Raw genomic sequence first — 13,684 nt, forward strand, 5'->3', positions numbered from 1 at the left:
ATCGATCTTATGGTAAAATTGATTGGTAGTAACATTACTTGGTTGTTACGATATCCTATCCCTAATTTTCAAATCCAAATTAGTTTGTTTAAAAATTCAGAAGAAAAAATAAAAATAAAAATAGAAAACGCATGGAATTTGGAGGCTGGTGTCATGGTGAGAGGAAAGATGAGAAGCTGGGCCTCGTGGGTTAAGTAACGAACCCATTCATTTGGGTCCTACCCAGCCCACACATTTAAAATGCCACATGATGGTTACTCTTTTATCTTTCATCCTCAACCCTCCTCTCAAAGCGCTTCGCGCAGCACTCAGTGAGACAGAGAGAACAATTTCTCTCTCTCTAAAACCTCTGTTTTCGTTTTTCTCCCACGCCGCCAGTAAGCAGATCTGAAGAACTCAACACAAACACACACTTATTATTATTATTATTATTATTATTATTATTATTATTATTATAGTGTTTGTTTTTTAATTTTCAGATGGCTTCATTTTATATCTGAGTAGAACAATGAGTGCAATTCCATTTTTTTATAGTCCCAGTTTATATGACATTGCTTTCCTAAGATTTATGAATCGCGCCATTCAGTTAATCAAACAAGATGTTGATACCGTTTTCTGCTCCCAACACAACAATGTCACACGTGCAAGGTAATTTCAATACTTTAAGTGAATTGCGTGATTTCTCAATTCGCTGTGATGCGTCAACCCTAAGATGTCGTTTATTGGATAATGTTGTTATGGTGCTTCTCTTGTTAATGTTTGGTTGTAGGATTTGTTGTGAAGAGGATACGGCGTTATCAGCTATTGGGAAAAAGTGCAATGTAAGTTGTGCTCGAGATTGTTCTTCAAACGACAAGAGTTTTGGTGATGAGAAGGGTCCGCATGCTGTTTTCAATGCGTTGGATACTATGCTAAAGGACAGTTTAGAGCGTCTCAAGACGATGAGGTTGGCTATCATGTTATCAAGTTTGAAAGCATGTATAGTTTGATTGTGTTTCTTTCAGCTAGTATTAACTTTGAAAATGTTTGTACTAAGATTAATTGCATAAGTATGTAGGTTTTTTCATTGCATTTTATTCATTTATTTTTAAAACGGTTAGTGTTGTTGCCGTGTTAAAAAGGGCGAACTGGAACAACGGTAAAACTGTTTCTTCATGACTAAAAATTCATGGGTTCGAATCCAGGAAACTACCTCTTTGCATTTATGCAAGGGTAAGGCTGCGTACAAGGATTTCCTCCACCCCACACTCGCTAGTCGGGTTTAACGGGGAGTGGTTTTTTTTTTTTTTTTTTAGTGTTGTTGTCATGTGATCTGGAATTCACCATGTTCAATTCATGTAACTAGCCTCTTGCATTAGTAAGACTGCCTAGAATAGATTCACATAATGGGTCCAACCCTTCTATTTAACTTTGCACATAGCTGGAGCTTTATGGCACCAGACTTTTTTTTTTTCAATCTTCAACTTCAATTAAGAAGAAAAACCTATTTCTAATCAACCACAATTTCTAGAAGAAGGTTAATTTAGTAAATATACTTGATGATCTGCGATAGTAATATTTAAGGTGTTAGCAACAATGTTGTTTTTTTGAGGGAAGTTTGTTGTAGAGAAAATTTTGTCTGACAAATTTCTTGCATGCATGTGTGTATATATGCTTTAGGTGTGTGTATGTATACGTTTTGTAGAGAGATGCCGTAGATTCCAAAACGAATGACATTTCTGGTTACTACATGAAATGTTGCAGGGAAAACATATCTTTAGTAAAGATTGATCTTCAAGGATATGCGTGTGAATATAACTACACTGAACTTGCAGCCACTATTAGATGTTTGTGCTTGGAAGGTAAGTTGGGATCAGCTCTATGGCTTCGGAGAAAAATGATGCAGAAAGGTATTTTTCCTGAAGTGTTTACTTACAACCATATTGTAAATGGGCTGTGCAAAATTGGTCTTCTGGAGAAGGCAGATTGGCTTGTTAGAGAGATGTTAGAATTTGGTCCTCATCCCAACTGTGCCACTTACAATACTTTAATTAAGGGCTATTGTGCTGTTAATAATGTAAATAAAGCTTTGTATCTGTTCTCCACCATGGCCAATACTGGTATTCAGCCAAACAGGGTTACTTGTAACATACTGGTACATGCATTGTGTCAGAAAGGTCTTCTAAAGGAAGCTAAAGAGTTGCTTGAAGAGATATTAAATGATGAAGATGACAAAGATATACCTGAGTTAGTTACCTCCACCATTTTTATGGATAATTACTTTAAGAACGGAGCAATATATCAGGCTCTCAGCCTTTGGAATGAGATGCTTCAAAAGTGTACAAAAGTAGATGTTGTTGCTTATAATGTTCTTATCAATGGATTTTGCAAGAGTCAACAAATGAATCTTGCATATGGATATGCATGTGAGATGCTTAAGAAAGGTTTACTTCCTGATTCTTTTACTTATAATATTCTTATTGGTTCTCTTTGCAAAGAAGGCAAAACCAGTGAAGCTTGCTATATTCTTGGAGTTATGTCTAAAATGGGAATTATGCCTGATCAAATTTCATATAAGATTATAATTCAAGGCCTTTGTTTTGATGGAGATATTGATAGAGCAGAAGACTTGCTGCGGTGTATGTTGAACAATTTAATGGTGCCCAAGCCTTTAATATGGAACCTGATCATTGACTTTTACGGAAGGTGCGGTGATCTTAGTAATGCATTTTTTACCCGAGATCAGATGCTGGCTTTCGGTGTTCGCCCCAATGTATTTACTTATAATGCTTTAATTCTTGCGCAAGGGAAGAGTGGAAATATCTATGATGCTTGCTCTCTGAAGGAAGAGATGCTTTTAAAAGGTGTCTGTCCTGATGGGGTTACTTATAATTTGTTGATAGGTGCTGCTTGTAATTTAGGATCTATTGATTTTGCGCTTCGATTACATGATGAGATGCTGCAAAGGGGGTATGAACCAGATTTAATAACTTATACTGAATTTCTTAGAGGGTTCTGTATTAGAGGTTACATGAAAGAAGCAGAAGAGCTTTATGCTAAAATACTGAAATCTGGTTTATTGACTGATCATGTTCCAGTTCAGATTCTTTTTAATATGTACTGCAAACGGGAGGAACCAGTCATCGCATTTAACTTTTATCAAGACTGGTTGGCAAGTAAACGTGATAGTCATCCTTCCTAAATCCGACATCATGCTTATGGCTTTAGACATCATAGAGTTGCATGTTCTTGAAAAGAAAGCCTTGCTTGAAAGGCACTCCTTATTTTTCTGATATTCTGACTTTCATTAAAATGCTGGTGGTTCTCAGGTTGTGGCTCGTATGAGTAACACTCCAGGTACTTGGCGACATTTTATCCAACATTGTTTGCTTAGGGTGAAATATTTGTGTCAGTCTCAGTCATTCAAACCATTTCTGAATATTGTATCTAGAAATTAAGTAGATTTTGGTTAAAAACATTATTCTAGATGTGTCTATCATTTTTGCTCTTCTGATTTTATAAATTGTTTGATTCTGGATAAATTGCATTTATAGGGAGGTTGAACAACTTTGTAATTGATCCTATAGGAGGGGACACCATAGAGAATAGAGAACAACAGACTAGTAATATAAACTGCAATGTTTGGTTTTCCTTAATTATAATCTGCCTTTGTCATCCTGTCTTTTTTGGTTTAGAAATTTCGTTTTGCCAAACAACCAAGTTGTTGTTTCCTGACACAATTCTGTGTTCTGTTTTACTGAATTTGGGACACAATATTTATACAACTTATTGACTATGGCATGGAAAATAAAGTCGTTAGGGACACTATATTTTAGATCATAGTGTTTATAATGATTCGAGATTGTTACTTGTTCTTTTGGTGTGCAGTGACATGTTGGGTCTTTTTATGGGTTGCAGAATGCTTCCCAACTCCAGAAGATGTTATCAGCTGATAAAAGTAGAAGTGTCAAACCAGTTCTGCTCATTATGCTCAGGTTGGGTTTTAGAAGTTATAATTCTTTTATTGCAAAATATTTTTTCAATATTTAATCACGGAACTTCCATGCTGATAGGATCTGGAGTTTCACATGATCAGTTGATTAGATGTTGAATCATATCCCTTGTGCTCTTAGATGACAATAATCTTAAATTCACAGTTGACAATATATACTATTTCAGGATTGCATTTATGTGGTTGAGTCATCGTTAGTTATTTGGAAATATTGCATGAATTTAGAACAACCCGTAATTTTTTTATTTTTATTTTTTTTGGGGGAGAGGGGGGGTGGGGGTGGGTTTTCAAATTAACTGATTTTGTTATTACAAGTTGATCTGTATTGACAAATTACATGCAAGATGCATTGCATATTGCAGTATGTTGTAGTTAGTATTCACGAGAATGTCAATAAGCTCTAGAAAGCACATAACATTTGATACTGAATTTCACCGGATAGAATCGCAAATACACTTTTAATTGGCTCCAATCAAATTACATATGGGTCCCGCACAATAAAACTCATGATTATACATAACTGTTCAATTTGGTCTTTAAGTTTTCATGCTCTGGAGCAATGTCCTATCAAAAAATACTGTATTCTTATTAATTGAAGGGTGATAGATAGCTGTCCTTGGAAGTATTCATTAATTCTTTTTTTTCTTTTTTGATAGAATTTGTTTTATTGGAAGGACAGAGGGAAAATACAACTTGAGGGATGATTAGATGTCATCCCAAACAGAAACGGCCAGATACAACAAGAATCATGAGAAGATCAAATGCAGTCAGGCTGTCAGTCTCTGCATATCAGAGTAGGTAACTTCCTTGAAATGGCCATGAGCAGAACACCAAAGAGATCCTACAATAAATACAATCCTATCCAATACCAACTTTAGGAGCAAAGAAACAACCTTAAAGCGGCAAGAATTCTACTGCAACCAAACACAAAAGAAGTGCATTAACCACACTGCTAAATATGTTTGCTTCCTTGTTTTTATCAAAACCTTTATAACAAACCATCATTGATTTCTCCACTCTACCATTAGCGTTGCAGCTGGTTGATCTGTTTAGTAATATATGTAAGTTCTAAGCTATATTAGATCCTTTAAAATTGTTAGGCACTGCATCAATGATGACAGTTACCTAAGTCTAGTAATCGGAACTGCAGATCTACATACCTGTCTTGGCGCTAGTTATCTGTATAAAGTATAAACCATATGTAATTGAATCAAACATGATGGAATTCGCACATTCAATTTTCAAAGTGATCATTTTATTGTTTTTTTTCTTATTCATTCTCTCAACACAAGAAGAAAATAAAGTTATGGATTTTCCTATGCTTGATGCTTCATTTTTGTCAATAGGTTTCTTGATTATTCATATTTGTATTAAACCTAATTTCATTATTATTACATATTTTATATTTACTAGGAGGAACAGTTGGAAGAAGTGCTGCGTCTCTATGTGGAGGTTATCATAAGAAATGTCAGTAAATTATCATGTACTATTGCAAGGCTACCTGCACAAATTGGGCCGAGTGTGCCTAACAAAAAATCTGGGGAATTGTGGGCACTGCCCTTTGGTTCATGACGTTGAATGGCTCAAATGAAAAGTTAGGTGGTCGTGCTAAAAATTTTATTGATGGCACGTGTTTGTAAAGTTTGGTGATGCGTCTGGTTTAGCCTGCATATTTGCTAGTGATTTTTCTAACTTAATCAATATATAGGATGCGAGTATTTAAATGCAGCTTTATTTTTATTTTGTATGAGAATTTACAAGAATTTATTTGCAGCCTGAAGGTATAAGTTACCAAGGAAATCATGGCAGGTCTAATATTTTCAGGTGGCTGACCACAATACTTCATCTTCCTTGTAATTGGGAGAATGATTATATATTGCTGAAAATGCTGTGAAGTATTGACGCTTGAGGTACTTTTGATTGAGCCTTGCTAGTGTTATGTGGAGACATTGTGCTTGGAAAACAGAATGCTTTAAAAGCTGACTTTGAGGGATTAAGATCAACTATTGTTGGGTGTAATTGTATGTTCTTTTTGGTCCGCTAAAAGTATGTCAAATAAATTGCATATAATATATTTAGACTACCTTTTCTGTTATTCTACTTCAATTAATGTCACTTGTTCTGAATTAAATGTTGTTATCATTCTTACTTCTCTGCTATTATTAAAATTTTCTCATTAAAAAGATTTTTAAAAATTAATATTTGTGCAAACATATAGAGATTATGTTAAAAAAGAAGCTGAGGTCTTACTATCAAAAGAGTTGGAAGAAAATTGAGGGGGTTAATGTGTTTATATAATTATTTTATTTTCAGTGCTATCATTTATATCATGCTGAGATCAACATGTATAATTTTAGATATCCTTTATTCTATAGACTTGTCCGATGAAAGTATACAAGTTTAATTTTTTATGAGTAAATTAATTACCAAATTACCTTTAATTTAAGTGGAAAAATGAATTCATTAGAAAGTTACACATGTATTAATTTAATGGGATAGTTATTTCTACTTATTATTTTTTCTGTCTATCTTTGTCTACCACTCTAATACTGTTAGATCAGAATCTAAAGAGGATAGAGAAAATATATATTAATTAAGATTCTGATCTAATGGTCTAGTGGTATGCAAAGATAGGCAGAAAAAAGGTAGGTAGAATAACTTATCCCTACTTTAATTTGTTAGGCGAAAGATTATGTTTTGTTGGGTTACACACACAACACACACATACTTATATGCACATTATTTTATGGGGAAGGTTGTACTTACAACTTATTTTTTTTTTACAACCTCTTACAACCAATATCTTAACTGTTGATTTCTGTCAATCAACGGTTAAGATTCTCACAAATAAAATTTATTAATTAATTATTAATTCACAATAAATCTTAACCGTTGATTGACGGAAATCAACGGTTAAGATATTAATTGTAAGAGGTTGTAAGTATAATATTTCTATTATTTTATACTTACATAATTTTAGGAAAAAGTTCAAATATGTTATTTGACTTTGAATCAGTTACACCTCATTTTTTTTAATCATTTTTTCCTCCCTGTTTTTTTTCATTCAAATGTCTATTTTATTAAAAACTTAATCATTGTCTATTTTATTCTTCTTTTAGTGTCCATCCTTAACGGTGTAACTTAATCAATACTTTTATTCAAATTTTACATTTGCAACTTGGCAAATCCTGCATAATTTAATAGGCACTGGGAATCAGCTTCAGAAAAAACTAATGGAAGGGGTTGATTAATGACAAGCGTGGAAGATTTTTCTGAAACATTTTGAAACTATCACTAAATCCAAGTGTAAGATACAGAGAAGTTGAGATATATAGTCCCACATTGATTGGATGGGCAACTAATATGACCTTTATAAGACCTTGGGCACTCCCACACCTAGAGCTAGCTTTTGGGGTGGTGTATCCCAAGGTTCTTTAGATGGTATCAGAGCTCCGCGCGGAGCTCTGATATATGCTGTCGATCTTCTTTTTCTTTGCATGCATGTGGATTCAATTTGTTGCTGTTGATTCGATCTATTGCTGTTAGATCTGTTCGGTCTTTGGATTCAATTTGTGGATTCAATTTGTTGCTGTTGATTCGATCTATTGCTGTTAGATCTGTTCGGTTTCTGGATTCAATTTGTTGCTGTTAGATCTGTTTGGCTTTCTTCCTTTTACATGAGTCTTTTGATCTGATCTTTTGATGTTAGATCTATCCGGTTTCTTATCCTTACATGCGTGTTGAATTGGTTAATTGCTAATAAATCTGTGCATTTTTCTCTGTAAGCAAGACGGCAAGTCAGAGCTCCGTGACTTCAATGGAGAAGGAAACTGAAGGCACTAATCCACATAGAGAAGGTAGCACTATGAACGCAAGTCTGATTGATCTGTTAGATCCAGGAAGTCCCTATTATCTTCATCCAAGTGAAAATCCATCACTTGTTCTTGTGTCAAATCTGATGAACGGAAAGAATTACCATGGTTGGGCCAGGGCAATGACAATGGCTCTAATTTCAAAGAATAAAGTATCGTTTGTAAATGGTACAATTTTGGCTCCGGATACAACAGATCCGCGTTTTGCTATTTGGGAGAGGTGTAATACAATGGTCCTCTCGTGGCTGCATCGTTCTATTACCAATTCAATATCTCAATCCATTTTATGGATGGATAAGGCTTATGATGTCTGGAAAGACCTTAGGGAGAGGTTCTCCCAATCTGATATTTTTAGGATATCAGACCTACAGGATGACATTTATCGTTTACATCAAGCAGATAGCTCCACATCCGATTATTTTACTCGACTCAAAATTCTCTGGGATGAATTGGAAGCATTGCAACCGACTCCTACTTGCAAGTGTATTCATCCATGTTGCACAATTGCAAAGGATGTTAAGAACATCAAGGAAAGAGATTACTCAATCCGATTCCTAAAGGGACTCAGTGATCAGTTTTCTCATGTGAGGTCCCAAATCATGTTAATGGATCCACTTCCCTCTGTCAACTGAGTATTTTCCCTTGTCGCACAACAAGAAAGCCAGTTGCAGATTGAAGGTAATATTTCAAGTCATGACTCTTCAAGAATTTTCTTTAATTCTGTTGAGCAGGTCCAAGGAAGAGGACGTATGCAAACTCGTGGAAGGGGAAGAGGATACACTGGTGGACGTGGAAGAGGATCTAGGCTCTGCACCTATTGTGGAAAGACCAGCCATACAGTGGATACATGCTTTGAGAAGCATGGGTATCCTCCTGGGTATAAACAAAGAATCTCGGGACACAAGGCCAATTCAGCTGTAAGTGAAGGAGTTAGTGCAGTTGACAACTCTGAGCAGACTGATACAAAAGAGAATTTCACTAAGGGCTAATATCAAACTAAAGGACACGTAACAAACTAACTAACTCTTTCAACTGACACGAAGCAATAAACTTGACACGTCATAAATGCAAAGGGTGTCATCAGAATTTGATGATGACCTTTAGAAGTAGCGATAACTTCTTACCCTGTATGTGATAGGCCCATAAACAAAATGTAAAAATGAATACCGCAGTTTGTTGGAGTTTCTGAGTCATTTGGAGCAAAGTTTCGGAAGTTTTTCAATTTATGTAAATCCCAAAGCTTTACACCATCATTAGCTGCAGTCTATCCATAACACCATCATTTTGTTAACATTGTTTATCATATTAAGCGTATTACAATCAAAGTAAATAACGCGGAAATAAACAAATACGAAAATACATATAAACTTTTTTTTCCCTTTACACAACTAATTTTGTAGCCACTTCTCTTACATCCACATATTTAGTGCTCATACATTACTAATTTAACATATTATAAGTTCTTTATTTATTAATTCTAGGTAAATCAACGTTTCTTAGATATACACTGCTTGTTAAGCTGCTTGCTTGAGCGAGCAAGTCAGCAATTATACCCTATTTTGCAAAAATAACTCCTTTATTTTACACCACCAATTTAGGGATACCTTATCCCACTTATTTATTCTAAAATGTACCTAATTGACCAGCATTTTAAATCCATGATAGACATACGATCACATACACCATTTCAATAGATTACAAACTAGTACTCTCCTTTCTTTCATCATTAACATTTATATATTCTTCAACATACCACATCCATTCCTCAAATGCATCATTGATCCTTAATTACACAAATGTTCAAATTACATACCACATTTGGACATTGGAAATTCATAAGCCCTATACATTTTACTCTAACAAATGTAAATCAAGTCTTAAACAAAATAAACATCATGGCACAATGTCCTCATAACATGTACAAACTCCACAGTTTTCGCACTTTGACGTAAGTACATACATGATCAAAATATGGAATTCTGCATGGTACAATGGTGCAATTTACAACTAAAAACATTAACCTAGCATGTTATTATGTCAAAGGGTGCAAAAACCAAAACATCAATGTCATCGTTCCCTACTCGGGCCTCTTGCCACGAGAAATATCATCTGTGTCACTTGGGTTACTTGAAAAATAATCCCCTCACGGGGTAATATATAATCTCAGTGAGCTCAGGGTTGGAGGAGTCTCCAATGACCCTGAGCTCTGGGTCATTGGAGACTCTTTCAACCCTGAGCTCACTTCCATGATATATAGGTATCAAAATGACATTTTGCAACAAAAGCTCATAATAATAATCAGTCTATATCCACACACAAAACATGAGCCATTTCGTTGGCCTCTCACCAACATACAAGAATGCAACTCATATGGCACTTCTAAGAGAAAACCCTCTAAGTTTCATCTCAGGTGTCAACCACAAGGAGTTTGTTCCACGCAACTCTGGCTCCAAGGGAAGTCTATACCTATCCCACTGGCCAAAGAATCTATCCAATCATGCAGTTTCATACATAGCATATTTATATTCTCAACATTAAGCAACACCCAATTTCAACACCAATGTACCTCATGTCATACAAACCACATGGAGTATGGTGGAACATCCAAGGGGAAAACCCCCAAAGTCCAAGAGTTTACCTTTCACAGTGATATCCTCTTGCTTTTCTTGGTTTTTAAAACAGTTCTAGTACTCTACAACACCAAAATCACCAATAGCACTATTCAAAGTGTGTGGCTACAATTAACATCAACATATACACAATTGTCACCACCCAAAACTCATAAATCATCAAGGACATGTATTTAAAGCTTACCTACTTGCTTAAAATCACAAGAACCTAGCTCAAAGAGGGTTCCATTCCAAGATCATCACCACCACCAACAATCCTATAAACAACAATATATACTCAAGCATCAAACAACAAAGCTATGTGCTATTTTTGGAATACCCAAAACCACTAAGAAAACCCTAGTCCCAAAGTCAAGAAATCCAACACAATTAGTAAAATCAATGCCTGTTACCTTTCAATCACCAATATTCATGACAATGGAGGGTTCCTAAGCTTTTAAGAGAATCAAAATGTCCTCCTTGAGGATAAACAAAAAAAGTGGTTGGATTTTCCTCCTTGATTCCTAAGTTTTGGATGGGTGGGATTTAACAACCATGAAGGAGGTGAATTGGATGGTTAATGACTTGGCTTAACCAAGCTTCTAGGAGGGATGGTGATGCATTAATGGAGGTGGGTTTGAGGTATTTTCGGCCAAAGAGGTTCTTTCACAAGTTAGGGTTTGGAATAAATGAGGAGAAAGAGAGAGAGTTTTATGATATTTTATTCCCTTACAGGTCTGCTTACTTAATTGCTCGCTTGAGTCAGCGAGCAGAAGGCTTGCTCGCTGAATTGCTCGCTTGAGTCAGCGAGCAAAAAGCTTGCTTGCTAGACTGTTCGCTGAAGCAAGCAAGTTAGCGAGTGGGCACCTGGCATGGTTATCAAAATCACGAGTTAACTCGTAAAATCGTACGATTTTACGAGTTTACTTTGTTTGGCGAGTTAAATCGGTAGTAAAATCGAAATTCTGAGTAAACTCGTTAAAATCGCGATTTTACTGTGCAAAATCGCAAACTCGTACGATTTGGGACGAATTAGCGATTCATGGGCAGTGATGGCAAAAAAAAAAAATTTGGACAAAAAATCGATTTGGCCCAACCCAGTTTACTCAATAGCTATTTTCTATCAAAAATAAACCCTAACTTTGAGAATTTGATGAACTTTGTACTCTAAGCACTTAGTCTCTAGATTTTTTGTTATGAGTTTGTGTCTTTTTATTTATAATGTTAGTTGGATATTATTATATTTATTATATATTTTTAAAAGTAAAAACTTACGATTCGTGGCGATTTTACGATTTACGATTTTAGTATCCCCTCACGATTTTACGTAAAATCGCGAGTTTGACAACCTTGCCTGAGGCCAATTTGCCGTTTTCTCTAAAAATCATTATTTTAACCCCCCTAATTACACATTTAATTGCACTTAAAGTAATTTAATTATCTGGGTTGTTATATTCACTCAACCTTTTAAAAAATTCACCTCAAAATTTAAATAATCACCTGTTCACCAACTTGAGGTATTGTTGCATAAGCTCATTCTCTTGCTCTGAAGTCGCTTCTTCAGTTGACCTACATTCCCATTGTACCTTGACTAGGGGAATCGTTTTACTCTTGATCTTTTTCTCCATCCTATCTAGGACTTGTGCTGGTTGTGTAGGACTAGTCAGATTCTCTCTGATTTGCATTATGTCTGGCTCCATCACATGAGATATATCAAGTATATACCTCCTTAAGTGAGATACGTGAAAAACACCGTGTAGATCAAATAATTGGGGAGGTAAAGCAAGCTAGTAGGCCATTGGTCCTACCCTTCAGATAATCTGATAGGGCCCAATAAACCTAGGGCTAAACTTCCTCACGCTCAATGCCCGTCCAACACCTGTGACTGGAGATAGCTTAAAAAACACGTGCTTACTCTCATCATTATTTTAAAAGTAATGTAGTCATTTCATTTGACACTGACATTTATAGATATTTTTAATATAAAACAATAATGTATAAATTATAATTTTTATATTTGTCTAGAATAAATCTTTGTAAGAATTTATCCCCTGCAAGAACTGGTGAGATTTTCATAGGCTTTTTAGGAATTTGCAAAATTGTACTTCATTCAAGCTAAAAAAAGCCATTGTCCTTATCCTTATCGAGATATGTATTATTAAAGGACTATAAAACTTGCATCAATCCTTTCAAATATCCTACTTTTTATGACGAAAATTTAAAATGAAATGTGTGGCAGTCTACAAACTTTTTAGGGTGAGTCGTTATGATTTATTTCAATTATGATATCCAATTTCAATTTATTTTTTATCAGAAAAATAGGGTTTATTTATTTTTTAAATTTTTTTTGGTTTAAGTAAAAACATAAAAAAACTTACATTTATACTGTTTTTACATTTTTACATTACATTTTTATCCGTTTTTACTAAGAAGTAGTTTTACTTCGTTTTAACATTTTTTACATTGCATTTCCACTGTTTGTATACTAGTTTTTGACAACTGTGATTATACTTGACTTTTTACATCCCAAATTTTGACAAGAGCATATGTATGAAAAGCTGCAGACATATAGCCTTCAGAAGAACCTGAAGAGTCCAAAATCTACAAAATTTAAATCATTAATTGTCAGATTTATAACTTAAGTAGGAAAGACTGAAGTAGTAAGGGTTAAAATCGATTATTTTCAGAAGATAATTTCTAAGAAAATTAAAAAATTCTTCGCATTCTTCGGACACCACAACAAAACTATTTCATAGAGAACTTTATTGGTGCTGTAAACAACAAGTTATAGCTATTTCTAAAGGTCTTCTTCAAATTCTCTTACATTGGAGTTCGACCATAGTGGATCCTACCTTGCATTTGCTGGCTCTGATATTAGGTGAGGAATACCGTCTAGTACTGGATTTGGTGATATTTTCAAAATGTTCCAGCAAAAATCTTCTCACGCTTGTCATTTGTCAACTCCTTCCATTAGTTTTTTCTGAAGCTGATTCCTAGTGCCTGTTAATTTATGCAGGATTTATCAAATTGCTATTGTGAAATCTGAATGGAGAAGTATTGATTAATTTACACAGTTAAGGATGGACTTGTAAGAAGGGTAAAATAAATATGTTGACTAGGTTTCTAATACTATTAAGGATAGACTTGGATGAATTTGTTTTTTGGAAATAAATGATAAAAAAAGTATAAAAATATAAGTGATTCAATGCATT

The 13,684-nt window shown here is 34.7% G+C and overlaps 1 protein-coding gene across 8 annotated transcripts; it reads left to right on the forward strand.

The window, feature by feature from the left end:
* The first annotated feature begins 285 nt into the window (after positions 1-285).
* Positions 286-8,556, forward strand: LOC133283837 (pentatricopeptide repeat-containing protein At5g24830). Of its 8 annotated transcripts, none has more exons than XM_061480777.1 (8): positions 288-377; positions 480-648; positions 770-946; positions 1,744-3,336; positions 3,868-3,974; positions 4,648-4,785; positions 5,405-5,901; positions 7,778-8,556. In XM_061480777.1, exons 2-4 carry the CDS (start codon positions 509-511, stop codon positions 3,179-3,181), a joined length of 1,755 nt encoding a protein of 584 aa, XP_061336761.1. In that variant the 5' UTR covers positions 288-377; positions 480-508; the 3' UTR covers positions 3,182-3,336; positions 3,868-3,974; positions 4,648-4,785; positions 5,405-5,901; positions 7,778-8,556. The 8 variants fall into 8 exon arrangements, with proteins under 8 accessions (XP_061336741.1, XP_061336761.1, XP_061336778.1 ...); XM_061480794.1 differs by lacking the exon at positions 7,778-8,556 and having other exon boundaries at positions 5,405-5,585; positions 5,816-6,033; XM_061480757.1 differs by lacking the exon at positions 7,778-8,556 and having other exon boundaries at positions 286-377; positions 459-648; positions 5,405-6,033.
* The last annotated feature ends 5,128 nt before the right edge of the window (positions 8,557-13,684 follow it).

The sequence above is a fragment of the Gastrolobium bilobum genome, unplaced genomic scaffold, assembly GCF_033153095.1.
Source record: "Gastrolobium bilobum isolate Gb01-03AN ecotype WA unplaced genomic scaffold, APGP_CSIRO_Gbil_v1 utg29884, whole genome shotgun sequence".
In the NCBI taxonomy this organism is placed as follows: Eukaryota; Viridiplantae; Streptophyta; class Magnoliopsida; order Fabales; family Fabaceae; genus Gastrolobium; species Gastrolobium bilobum.